Raw genomic sequence first — 12,952 nt, 5'->3', positions numbered from 1 at the left:
TATTTTAGAGAAATGTAAAGTCTTTGCTGGCATCATTATAGGTGTGTTTGAGACATCAAGTTTTTACGGTTATTACCGCAATTTTTAAAAAGGGATGCAATAAAGTCTTCTAGCACCTATGGTTTTATTAGAACATTAGGTGTCGATGAAAGTAATATTATTCAATAGTTTAAATTACCGAAAACCTTATTCAAATATAGCCAGTCAAACAACTTGGTCAGTACAAAAAGGCGCAAAATTATAATTTTCTACGGGACGCCTACTACATTTTTTAAATTTGTCCCTTTTTTTCTTCTGAAGTTCTGACAGAAATGACTTGACAGACTAAAGCAATATTGGTAAACGCACATAAATTGGTATCAATCGAATATAAAATGCGGTACCAGCGAATGAGTGTTTAGTCACGTCACTAGTTAATCTCATGTGCGCGAGGTCGAATCCTTTTCGCTTTGTGCGTTATAATTTTTATAATATTTTAGCCTACGGCTAGTTTTTTTTACTGCGACTTGAATAAGAAATGACCGCTGAAAACGAACGCGAAATATATCACAAGTTAGAAGCCATGAAGGAGATTAGGTATGAATATTATTGGCAATTTTATGAGATAAGTTCGCACCTGTGGACTCGATCAATAAACACTTGACACCGATTATAGTTCCGTAAATCCTCAATTTATCGCTGTGATCATTGCGGCGTAGCCTGTATCAAGTACTCCATGTCCTACAACCCTGAAAAGCTACCGATACCACTAATATCATGTTAATGTTATTATTGTTTATGTTATCGACTTCTGCTTGATCCCGCTTTTAAATTCATAAGAAATTAGTACTTCTGACATTAAGGAAGATGTATTTTTTTTTAAAGTTTCAGATATTAATAGAAAATAATTCCACTCACTATCACAACCCACTGAGACCTTTGGTGGTTTATTAAACTGCAAATCTACTTGGATTATCTTCAGATAGTATCAGCTAAATATTTTCTACCACGATGCATAAACATGCTAGAAATGACAATCCCACACAGTACACAGTGTCAGGCTTGAGGTATGCTGATGTGCTAAGCATTTCTTTATTTTTATTTTATAATACTACGTCGGTGGCAAACACGCATACGGCCCGCCTGATGGTAAGCAGTCTCCGTAGCCTATGTACGCCTGCAACTCCAGAGATACATGCGCGTTGGCGACCCTACAATCCAATATATACAATTGCTGATATGATGGAATTTTATGGCATTTTCTCTTTTCTGTTTTTTTTTCTTGTTTGTATCTATTAATGAAATACAGCGAGCTGCAAAAGTGCATACTCACTTTATGAATGAATTCCATTCATAATGTTATGCACTTTTGTAGCTGGGTGATGCACATCTTCACTGTATGTTTAGGAATAAGACAATCACCTTGGAGCGCCTAAAGCGGAGCATCCTCACAGAGGTCCGCTCCGGAGACGCCGAGGGCCGCTGTTTGGCGCAATACAAGCGTGAGATGGAGCTGCTGCAGCAGGAAAAAATGAGCCATGTGGAGGAACTACGACAGATTCATGCTGACATTAATGCGGTGAGTTATAGGGTTTTTTGTTACTCTGCAACAAAGTTTTGACTTTTGAGTATACCTATACTGCTTATGTTTGCAAAGTGTTGTAAAAATCATCAGTATTTGGAGTATCAAATACTCAAAATAGTAGAGAAATTTAGTCAAGAGAATGGTAGTGGTTTTCTATGGCAAGAACAGGGAATTCGTGGTTTCTGTACTGTTTTTGTATGGAAATCCAGTATTGGGAGCACTCCCTGTTGAGTCTGTTTCCTCTCCTAGATCCTAAATATCTTAGTCAGAACTCTTGTCTTCTTTCATAGTATATTTTATAGTTTTAGTAATCGTTCTCGTAAAAAGAAGTATTAATGTAAAACCATTACCAATAATTTATTTGTAAATCATACATCCTGTGACTAGACCACCTGTCCATTAGTCTAAAAAACACTTGTAACCTTAAACCTGTGTCATAAGAGTCAGAATCGCGCAACTGCTTTTGGACTGATACAATGGCATGTTTATTTGTGTGTCCAGTTCGGAAATGTGCCGTTACAAAGTGTTTGTTTGGATTGTGGAGAACTAGAGCTATTTTAATCCAACTGGGTGACTAGTCTTAGATGCTTATTGTTTCATGATTAGACTAAGATTCCGTTGAAGTCACCCCTCGAAAGTATTTGTATACAACACCAATCTATGTCTGTGACCCTGAGGTAATGAGGCTCTGGAGTTTTTTAGGGAATTGGGCAGGCGTTTAGGGTAATGATTCTCACTCTAGGTCTTGACTTGTCCAACAGGTTTTCATTGCCATACAGCAGGAGAATGCTGCCGGCATAATGGGAACTTTTTGGGTCGGGCTTGTTGCAGGGTATAGATGTTTTTGAAAAGCTTGTTGCGGAATCTATTAGGTTTAATGTACAATAAGTTTGTTACGATGCTTGTGCGGATTACATTTGTGTTTTGACAAAGCATGTTGCGGATTACCTTTGTTTTTGATTATAAAAATAATTCGTCAAAAAAAAAAGAAATAAGGAAAACAAGTTCCTTTTCACTATCTTTATAACGAACTTCGGATAGTAGATACGTATTATCATAATATCGACACTTATTAAATTGCTTAATTTCCAGCAGCATTTACATGTATATGTTGGTTACAGATGGAAACAGTGATAAAGCAGACAGAAGAGTCGATGTCCCGGAAGCTTTCAGCGGCTTCCCGACTCCACGAAGACTATCGACCGTTGAAGGCGGAAGTGGATCTACTGCGGCGGCAGTGTTTGGGTCTGGAGCGACTGCCGGAGTTGCATGAGGAGGAAGGAAGCCCTGTCACACCAGAGTCAGTATCCTGTCATTCTTTGTATATTCAAATTAATTTGTACATTCATATTTTTTGCCTCACATTATAGCTGGCCGAGACAAAGGCGATTTATAGAGAGGAATTTACTTATTTTATACCTTTCATTCCTAAAAAGGAAATAGGGCAGGGTCCACACTGAGCGAGCACACGCGCGAGGCTATTTTCTCGCGCACAAAACAGCCAGTGTAGACGTGCCTCGGCCGAGGCGACGCGCGCGTTATCCTCGACCGAGCGCGCCGCCTCTGTGTGGACCCGCCTAATAACATATTTCTAGTGAGTTTTTTGCGCCTAATATTATTCCTGGACCTTTAGCTCGGCCAACCACGTATAATGAGGAACATACTTATTTCGTAACTGGCAATACCATATTTATCATATTGAGTGTGAAGATCTTTTACTTCACTCTCAGCTCACTTATGCAGCAGAATGAGATGGTAATTCATGTTTCGTGTTTGCAATCGCCATGCGAATGCAGCACAATACATAAAGCTGTCTGCTTACATTGATTAGCGTCTTAATTTTTTTAAATAATTCAAAGTGCAAAAAAGAAACATGTTTGATCTTGTTCCTTTAGTATATTTCATGAAATTTTATGTCATAATGACTGTGAAACAAAATTAATACATTAGTCATTACTTAAACTAAATCGATCGAGCCGTTATCGGAACTATGGGAGTAAAACTTTAACAAAACTTGTTAAGCGGACATAAAATAGTGCATACAGCTCTAAAAATATTCATGTCCATAGGGATAGGAATAGTATAGTACTTACAGCCATAAAAATATTTACATTCATAGATATTCGAATATTTTTAAGACTATAAGCACTTTTTACGTCCGCTTGATAAGTTTTGTTAAAGTTTTACTCCCATAGTTCCGATCACTGATAATATCACTCTCACATTAGGATAAATAATAAATTTAAGTGCACGCAATAAGGTTTCGTATTATTTTAACTCTTTTCCAGGCCACCGCAATCTACATCTTTGATGATTCATTTGAAGACAAGTCACATTTCCCGAAAGTGCATTTGTCATGTTTTAGCGGACGGGAAAGTTATTACTGTATTGTTTTTAACGTTTTAAAAACATGTATCCACTAAGAAAAACGCAGACAGACAATTAATATAGCCGCGGGCCCGACCCGGTCATCATCATTTCTAGCTATAGGATAGAGTAGTGTAAGACCGACGTGTATGATCGTGCGAATACTGTTTAATAAAATCAAAGCCTATATAACTTTTATGTTTTTTTAAAAATCTCATGCGTGCAAATTCAGCTTATATTGAATGAGCGAATATTGAATTGTACTGAATGGCAGAATAGTTGTGTCTTTAACTTTTTAAAAATAGTTAAAGAGGGAAATTGTCTTTGATGTGAAGGTTCGATTTGAGTGCTGGTTCATGTTTAAATTATGATTGTTTCACCTGATTTCCTCGCGTGTTTGGAGAAAAGCACTATATATATATATATATATATATATATATATGCCTCGGCAGGAACAGCAATTCGTGGATTCGTCTTTTTCGTCGCCTCCGCTTCGCGTCGTCCGACAAAATCAAAACTCATCCACGGATTGCCCTTTCCCGGCGTCTGTAATAATATACTATTATTGTTTACATGTACAGTAAAGTGATGCATCAAGATACATGGTGTTAGATATATATATATATATTTAGAAGTAATGTATGTGTCGCGTTGCAGCCGCTTCCCCGCGCTGAGCGCGGCGGCGCCGCGGGCGGTGCCGTTCCTGGCGCCGGCGCCGGTGCGCAAGCCGCCGCCGCCGCCGCCCGCGTTCAGGTCTGCTCTCGACCAAGATTTCCTTACCGTCTCGCTGAGGTTCGATTTTGTTTTGTTTCTTTTGTTTTTTCTCTCCCTTCATCCTGATTTCCTGTCTTCGTCTTTGTATACTGAATAGCCTGAAACTTTATTATAAGTTAAATTTTTATACTAAATTGTTTATTTTACCGTATAACAATGTACTGTCATTGTTTCTTTAAAATAACAAACCGATATCCATTATTTTAAATTTATAATGAACAGTCTGCAAATATAAAAAATAGTTGAGTTTAAAAATAAAGCTACAATTTAGATAGACATTTCTCTACTTTGAAAATACTAAGTGTATTTGCATTTTTTCAGATTAAAATTAAAAAGGCAGTTCAGATTACAAATCATTGTTGAAATGTTAAATAATTTTGTTTAGATTTTTTTTTTATATTTTTCATTTAGTTATACAATTTGGTTGCTTCAACATTTTCATCATTTTAGATTTTACAATTATTGCTATCCGCATATATTGGATTTGACTGTGTTAAACCACAAACAGGGTTCCTGTATTTCAAGATAGAAATTTGAAACTTACACTCTAAACGACGTAAATAAAAGTTTTTGGTCTAATATGTGATTTTGTGTATAGTACTCCTCTGGAGTTGCCGGCGTATACAGGGTACGAAGACTGCTTACCGTCAGGCGGGCCGTATGCTTGTTTACCACCGACGTGGTAAACAAGCATACGGCCGACGTGGTTTTTTTATATAAAAAAAAGTTATAGTATGGTCCTCGTTACCCTGCAGACAGCAGCCGCCGCCGATGAAGTCGTGCCTGTCGTGCCACCAGCAGATCCACCGCAACGCGCCCATCTGCCCGCTCTGCAAGGCCAAGTCCCGCTCTCGGAACCCTAAGAAACCTAAGAAGAAATAGTAGAACATTTCATGACGTTACTATTGCCAGGTTTTGTTTGTTTATAATTCTGGAGTGAGAAGAAATGTGCAGTCAAGTTTATATAGTCGACTCGAGTGTGCTTTTATCGTTTTCGAAATATAAGGAAAATATACAGTTATTTAAAGATAGAAATATTCGAAAGTACTGGGAGGAATATTTTAATTTTTATTTATAGAAACATAAAATATGTAACATGACAGTATCTATATATACCATATGGCTCCGTCGATTTCGATTTTTAAATAAATTGCTACTATTTGTGGTTGATCACAAATAATACCTAATTAATGGGTCTCTATTGTTTACCATAAGATTTTAAGTCATAATGTTGTTTGTCCGCATTTTCGTTAGTTATAATTTAGTTTTTCTCAGAAACGCGTAACTTTTCAGGATTGGCATGAAACGAACCTAACCTATCTATAGGATAACCTCACGAAAATCCTGAAAAGTTAACGGATTCAGAGTTATGACTTTCAATAATTATATCAAACAAAGGGATCCGCTTATTCATACATTTTACGATTTTTTAGATTAGAGTCGAATGCACTAATTATTTTTTCTTGAACTAACTATATATTAGAATTTTATTTTGTTTGTGTTGTCCTACTTTTTGTATTTCTTTTGTCTGGCGATAGACTAAAACATGCATTCAAATTACATTTCAGAAATTCATGCGAAGGAACCGAGAAATAATTTTCTGTTATATAAATACACATACATACACATAGTTATGATAAATTATAGTATTTTTCAACTATTTCCATTTGTGCCAAATAGTAGAAAAGAAACATAACAATATGTATTTTGTTATAAATTTGTAGCTGCTTGTCATCTGAAGGATATAATATATACATTCTGTTATATTGTTTTTACTGTTTAGGCCTGCAATATTATAAGGCATTGGAGGTCAAAAGTAGCGTTGTCCAATCAAAATACATTGAAACTGTGCCAAACATATATATAAAAATACCAAGTAAACATCCATATTGTTTTCTAAAACGCATGTAGATTTTGTAAATAGTTTTATAGTGTAATATAAGTATAGGTTAGGTTAGTATACAATTGTGGAGTCTAAGTAGTCTCTGCATATAACCCAATGAGCAAGGATTTGGCCCTGATATTAATTCTCCCGTTTAACTTAATTTTATTTTAAATTAAGTACTTCACTAGAATCTGAGAAATTATTCTTAATATTTTCATACATACGATGTGTTTAGTCTAACCGCTTATGCCCAAACACAGACTTGAATTGTTGAGCAATTTATATTATACACTTATGACGAGAGACACGGAAGAATTATTAGGGTTACCATATCGTCAGGTGACAAGCAAAACTCACTAATTACAAAAAAATAATTAAACAAACATCAACCTTATTGTATAAGCAGCTTACTCAATTTCCCGGTAGATGGCTCTTTTCATTTTTACAACTAGTGAACGTGTGTCTACCGTGCATTTTATAAGGTAATCATTTTTTTTTGTGTGATCTGTGTGGAGTATAGTAACAGCCAAATTAAACAAACTGCCGTCAGCACTGTGTATAATTAAACGAGTTGTTTGATTTTGAGCTTTCTCTTTCGAGACCAGAGTACAGAATATACACTTATTTTAGTAGTAATATTGTTCATTATGGCTAATGAACTTGTGGTAATTAGTGGAGTTTTGCTTGTCACCTGACGATAATTCCTTGTTTGTTGGATAAGTATTGATGTTAGGTTAGGTTAGGTTAGGTTAGGTATAATGCTAGTTTATGGTAGCATCAATATCACTCACTAACCTTGCAAAGGGAAATACATACAGCAACCCAATTGTCGCACAAATTGAATTTTGTTTTATATAATAAGAGAAAATAATATAGAAAGGTTTTGTTTAGTCCCTTAATAGCAATAGAATTATGCCTGACGGCAAAAAAATAATGAAAACAATAATGTTTTACTAACCAGCGGGGACCGTACCCGTTGGAGGGTCTGCCACTGCCCTCTTATGGCCTGAATTGTCACTTCACGCCAAAGCAAGTGCTGCCATCTACCGTTCTCGTACGTTTTCTTGCGCATAGTAGGTTCCGCCATCTTGTGGGCTACATGCGAAGCATAAAATTCACATACATAAAATCTGACGTCTCCTGTACTGCCTTCATAGTTTATGCTCACTCCCTTGTTTAATTGGTTATCGACAAAGAAAATTGGAAATAGAGGTGGATTGTCAAAGTACACTTTGTAGCCACTTTAAATTCACTGCCATCTTTCGACATATGATTAAAACTTTTAGAACGTTGATCTTATTATTTTACTGATATGTGTATGGTTACGGCGCCATCGCTCGAAAACATACCGCCATATCTTTGGCTATGTATATGGCGCCACTTTTTAATCTTTAACAAATTTAACATATATGAGTGAAAGAATAGGGATCAAAGTCAAATGGCGTTCTAAAAGTTGTCGAAAGATGGCAGTAAATTTCCTGTGGTTACAAAGTTTACTTTGACAATCCACCTCTATTTCAAATTCTCTTTGACATGAATTTGGAGGGCCTGATTCAATAAATTAAACAACATTTTCTAGAATCTCAGTATATATCACTGGCGTTATATTGTATGTTGAAGTGGTTTTGTTTGCATTCAAAACATGACAGTTGAGTGTAGGAATTCTAGTCAATTGCCTACTTTGTGTTCGAATAATATACTATATTTCATAACTAACGATTGCCAGTGAACATATACAGAATAATAAAACTAAACAGTAATATTATATGTATTATAACCTGTCCAGTGTCAGCCATATTCCAATTTTCGTGTAAATAGTAGCGTACAGCGCATTGTGTATAGCTATGTTTTTACAATAAAACGTTCATCTGTGTCGACCACTGACTTTTAATTCCTTGTACACTTTTGAGACCTGTTCATCAAACACCAACGGAGAAGTTGCTATTATATGTTGCTGTTCCATTTTGAAAGCTGTGTATTCTTGTCGTTCATGGAAAAATGAGTGCAATATTGATAGTAATATAATAACAACAATTTTAACCTTTTGACCGCCACAGTAGGTTGTGGCCGTCATCGGAAAGTCTTGCCAAGGACGCCAATGACGGCCATAGCAGTCAGCTTCGCCAATGCAATAGAGACTTACGCGGGACTCCCTTAAAGTTCAATTTCGCTTAATAGGAGTTCCCAATCTTTTGCAGTCCGCGGCGAACTGGCAAGTTTAAAATTGTATCACGGCGCCCTAACCTAGCTAAGCTATTCGAAATATATAGGTACATGGTGAGGAGGATTGCCTCACGGCGCCCCTCTTCTGTCTACGGCGCACAGCCGTCTGGCGTTCACAAGGTTAATTGACCTATCTTGGACTTACGTTCTTTGCAATAAGGTTTACGAATTGACAGTTTTCGGTGTGGAGGGTGGTACGCGTGTGTACACATCAGTAAGAATAAAGATCATTAGCTGAAGGATACTTCATTGATATAATTTATATTGGATATTTATTTTATCGTGTTCTAAAAAAATAAAGAAAAACAACCCGTATCCAGCTCTGTAAAGCATTTTTTTCTGCATATTTTGTCTTTTAACCAACTTCCATAAAAGGAAGACAACATTCTCTATTTTGTTTTCCTCGGGACTCTGTTAACAACAACAATTATAAAGAAACCCTTAATTGTGGTAGTATCACGATTTCACGATATATAATAGATTGAACTCGAAATTAAGTTATACAGTCAGCGTCAAATACTTCGTAGCAGTCAAAGTGGCCAAATAATTCGGTACACCATACTAAATATATGGTGTACCGAACTATTTGGCTACTTTGACTGCTACGAAGTATTTGACGCTGACTGTACATATGCATATGTCAGTGTTTTTCGCGACTCCATGTCTTAATGTCGCAAAGTCTGTATAAGGAGATCACAAGAAGGTCGAAGCTTTAACCTTTTTGACGCCAATGACTGATATATATCCGCACCGTAGGTCCAACGCCGAAGACTGATTAATTCGACACAGAGCAACATAGACCCACGAGCGTGTGCATAAAGTTCAATTTCGGTTTTGACACTTCGGAGACGTGGCGTCCGAGTGACAGCTTTTGTGTTTGGCACGGCGTAGAAAAGGTTAAAGAGTAAAAAGTACAAGTACCTACTAAATCACAAGTCTAGCTTAGATTAAAGTAGTCAAGTACAGGCAATAATATGTTACTCTTCGAAAGCCGCAAAAATATGTGACACGCACACGTTATGGCTCTACAAATAAGATCACGTCAGATATTTTTGCGGCCTTCATTGTGTAACATATTATTACATTGCAGGTACTGTAATGTTCAGTGTTTAATGGTAAACGCGCATGTATAATAGACGATGCGAGAAGCATGAGAGTTTCGGGTCACTGCAGACTAAATAAAGCAACCTACTTACAACAGTTACAAGGAATCCAGTCTATCAAACAAGGACGGCGAAATTCGCTAGTTAGTTTGATGGTCTCAGAACGTGAACAGTCTGGAAAAAAAAATTGAATACGTACAAATTATGACGTATTTACAATGGCTTCCTAGTATAGTCGGTAATAGTGACCCTGCGACGAACTATATACTTACTTACTGCTGTGGCGCAGCGACCAAAAGTGTTTTTTGTCCTCCGACACCAAAAACCGCCATGTTTCTCTGTCCAAAGCCTTATTCCTACGAACGTTACGAACTATATAAGTTATGTATATCTTCGCTTAGTATCCATAGTACACAAGCTCTGCTTAGTTTGGGACTAGATCGATCCGCATGTGTAAGATTATCCGCCCGGAAAAAATATTTATTTTCTCATATTTTCTGAACCCAAAAGTTATTGTCTAAGTGATCGTGGCTCTCATGCATCAGGTGTTCTTATATCCAGCAAAAGCTTATCCTGGTAAGTGGGTATCTTGGTCTACTTAAGAGGTGTGATTATATCCGTCCAGCCGGTCACGTGCTCTGATAGCAGTTAACACATATTTCACAACAATAAATGAGCGTTAATGTTTATTTCTGTTTAATTGCTGGCTACATATTATCTCTTTGTTCTCGATATTGTTGTTACTATTATTATTGTAAGAAGTATTTTAAAATTATTTCGAATAGTTTCTACGTTATTTAGGTAATTGTACAATAAACGTTTTACCTCCGTAGGAGTAGGACAAAAAATGCTCGACCCTACTTACCTACCTAACGAATCTACTTATACCTAGGTAAGATGACTAATATCGCCTCCTATTGCATTCTACGAAAACGCCACCGTCAATATCAACACACAACATGAACAGCTGTGTATGCAAACCATTACATTTTCTTTCTTGATCTAGAAACCTAACAAAACAAAGTTCGCGATGACACACGCTGACCTCATGTACCAATCGCGCATAGAATTAATCACAAATTGAATACGCGTTAATGAGTAACCGTTTATTTTACATCTAATTGGAACAAAACAAAGAAATTAAACAATTTAATACTTACATGCTGCATCATCGCTCATTATTTTATTTCCATGGCGATAAGGATTAATTAAGTATATTCTCTTTTCAAAACTAACAAAGAAAATGGTAATCATGACGACTCATTTGTTCTACTTACACTCAGTATATCTACCTCAGATCTACCGAAAATCGTGACAGCACTATTCAGGATTCTCTACTACAAGAAAAAGCGTCATCTAGCGCGTAAATTTAATTAAAAATCATTTTTAATTAAAGTTACTTTAATAACTTCATTGTAATATGGATAATTTATTTTCTCTAATAAAGAAATGAATTGAATACATTAAACATAATTTAAAATGAGAGTCGCTGGGCTGGGGTCATTATTCCAAGAAAAATCTTAATACCGCGATTCAGGATTTTCACTACACCGAACAACGACATCTAGCGTACGATTCTAAAACTAAATAAAAATCCATCTCGGGATTTGGTAACTGAGCTAACTCCAGCATTTCCTGAGGATGCCTCGTTGAGAGCTGGAGAGGAGAAATACGTATCGAGTTTTGTTTTGTACTTTTGGTGGTGTGGTTTGTTACATTTATTTTTACGGTGGGAGGGTGGGAACATTAATTGCATGTAAAAACGCAAGTAAGCATAACGGGTTAGAGTCAGACCAAGCTAAGTTGGCAGCGATTTTGATAGCTCAGCCTAAGCATGTGCAAGTTCATTTTTTTGCATAGAAAAAAGGTGCTTAAACATCTTGACGTGTCTTTTTATTGAATATGATTAAAAAACGCTTTTAAAAAATATATTTAACATTACTCATGAAAGCAAAAAAATTTATATGATTTTTAATTGTTACATATTTGCTGTAACTTATTTTTCAAAAGTGATTTTTAATAAAGAAACACGTCAAGATCGCTTACCTTCTTTTTAATGCTAAAAAAATATGGGACGTATGGGAAGGTGAAATTGAAAATTTCATTGATGTTTGACGATTAAAATAGGACTCGCACAGGCTGAGCTATCAAGATTGCTGCCAACTTAGCTTGGTCTGACTAGCACGTTATCTTTTCGCGGATTAACAGAGTAATACTTTTTGTTTTAATTAAGAACCGTTATAGTTTCGCCATGTCCGTTTGTCTGTCTGGCTGTCCGTCCGAATCTTTTCTCCGTGATTGTTAGTGCTAGAAAGCTACACTATGGCAAGGATATAAAAATTATATGCCGCAAAAGAGGCAAAATAAAAACTAGTTATTCTTGGTCGTCTTTGTTATATTAACCCTTTGCCCGCCAAAGACATCAACTGACGCGCGGCTACAACCCAATATCAACCTTCATACATTCTGACGCGCCGCGCACAATAAGCGTGGCGTTCATAGGGTTAAAGCGGATGTAGGTACTTCCTTATAGACCCTGTTTCGTTCCAACAAGGTTTACAAATGATTACATTTGTTACAAATCTATGCTACGTAGTTTCCTTCGATAAGGTTGCTATAGGGCGAAAGGGCAGTAAGACGGAGTCTAATTAAGATAACAGGGGTAAGTAGCACTGACCGAGGGCGTCACATGACCGGCTATCGCGTGACTGAGTGCGTAACAGAGGGCCTACCGCGAACCACGTTCGACGTGTTGGCTCTGTCGCACTTGTAAATTGGTACGTAAGTGTGACAGGGAGGCAACACGTCGAACGTGGTTCGCGGTAGGCCTTCAGATATCGCGTGTGAACGACATAGATTCAATAAGTTATGGTGCTTCCAGATTCCAGATCTGAGTGCGCAGCGCGCTTAATTATGCCTTGCATGAGTTTTAGTGCGTTTCCACATTGGATGTCGGATGACCTACCATTCTGTAACAGCTTAACAAAATGTGATGGTTTTGTGTGTAGAACAATATTAAGACTGTAAAATATATAC

The 12,952-nt window shown here is 36.8% G+C and overlaps 1 protein-coding gene across 2 annotated transcripts; it reads left to right on the top strand.

Annotated features, from left to right (window-relative positions):
* The first annotated feature begins 390 nt into the window (after positions 1-390).
* Positions 391-7,157, top strand: LOC133522622 (zinc finger C4H2 domain-containing protein). Of its 2 annotated transcripts, none has more exons than XM_061857995.1 (5): positions 391-576; positions 1,387-1,558; positions 2,686-2,864; positions 4,589-4,684; positions 5,461-7,157. In XM_061857995.1, exons 1-5 carry the CDS (start codon positions 518-520, stop codon positions 5,585-5,587), a joined length of 633 nt encoding a protein of 210 aa, XP_061713979.1. In that variant the 5' UTR covers positions 391-517; the 3' UTR covers positions 5,588-7,157. The 2 variants fall into 2 exon arrangements, with proteins under 2 accessions (XP_061713979.1, XP_061713978.1); XM_061857994.1 differs by having other exon boundaries at positions 393-576; positions 4,589-4,723.
* The last annotated feature ends 5,795 nt before the right edge of the window (positions 7,158-12,952 follow it).

This window comes from Cydia pomonella, chromosome 11 (assembly GCF_033807575.1).
Source record: "Cydia pomonella isolate Wapato2018A chromosome 11, ilCydPomo1, whole genome shotgun sequence".
NCBI classification, from domain to species: domain Eukaryota; kingdom Metazoa; phylum Arthropoda; class Insecta; order Lepidoptera; family Tortricidae; genus Cydia; species Cydia pomonella.
Note: the sequence above shows the minus strand (reverse complement) of the source record. Positions and strands in the feature narration are given on the sequence as shown.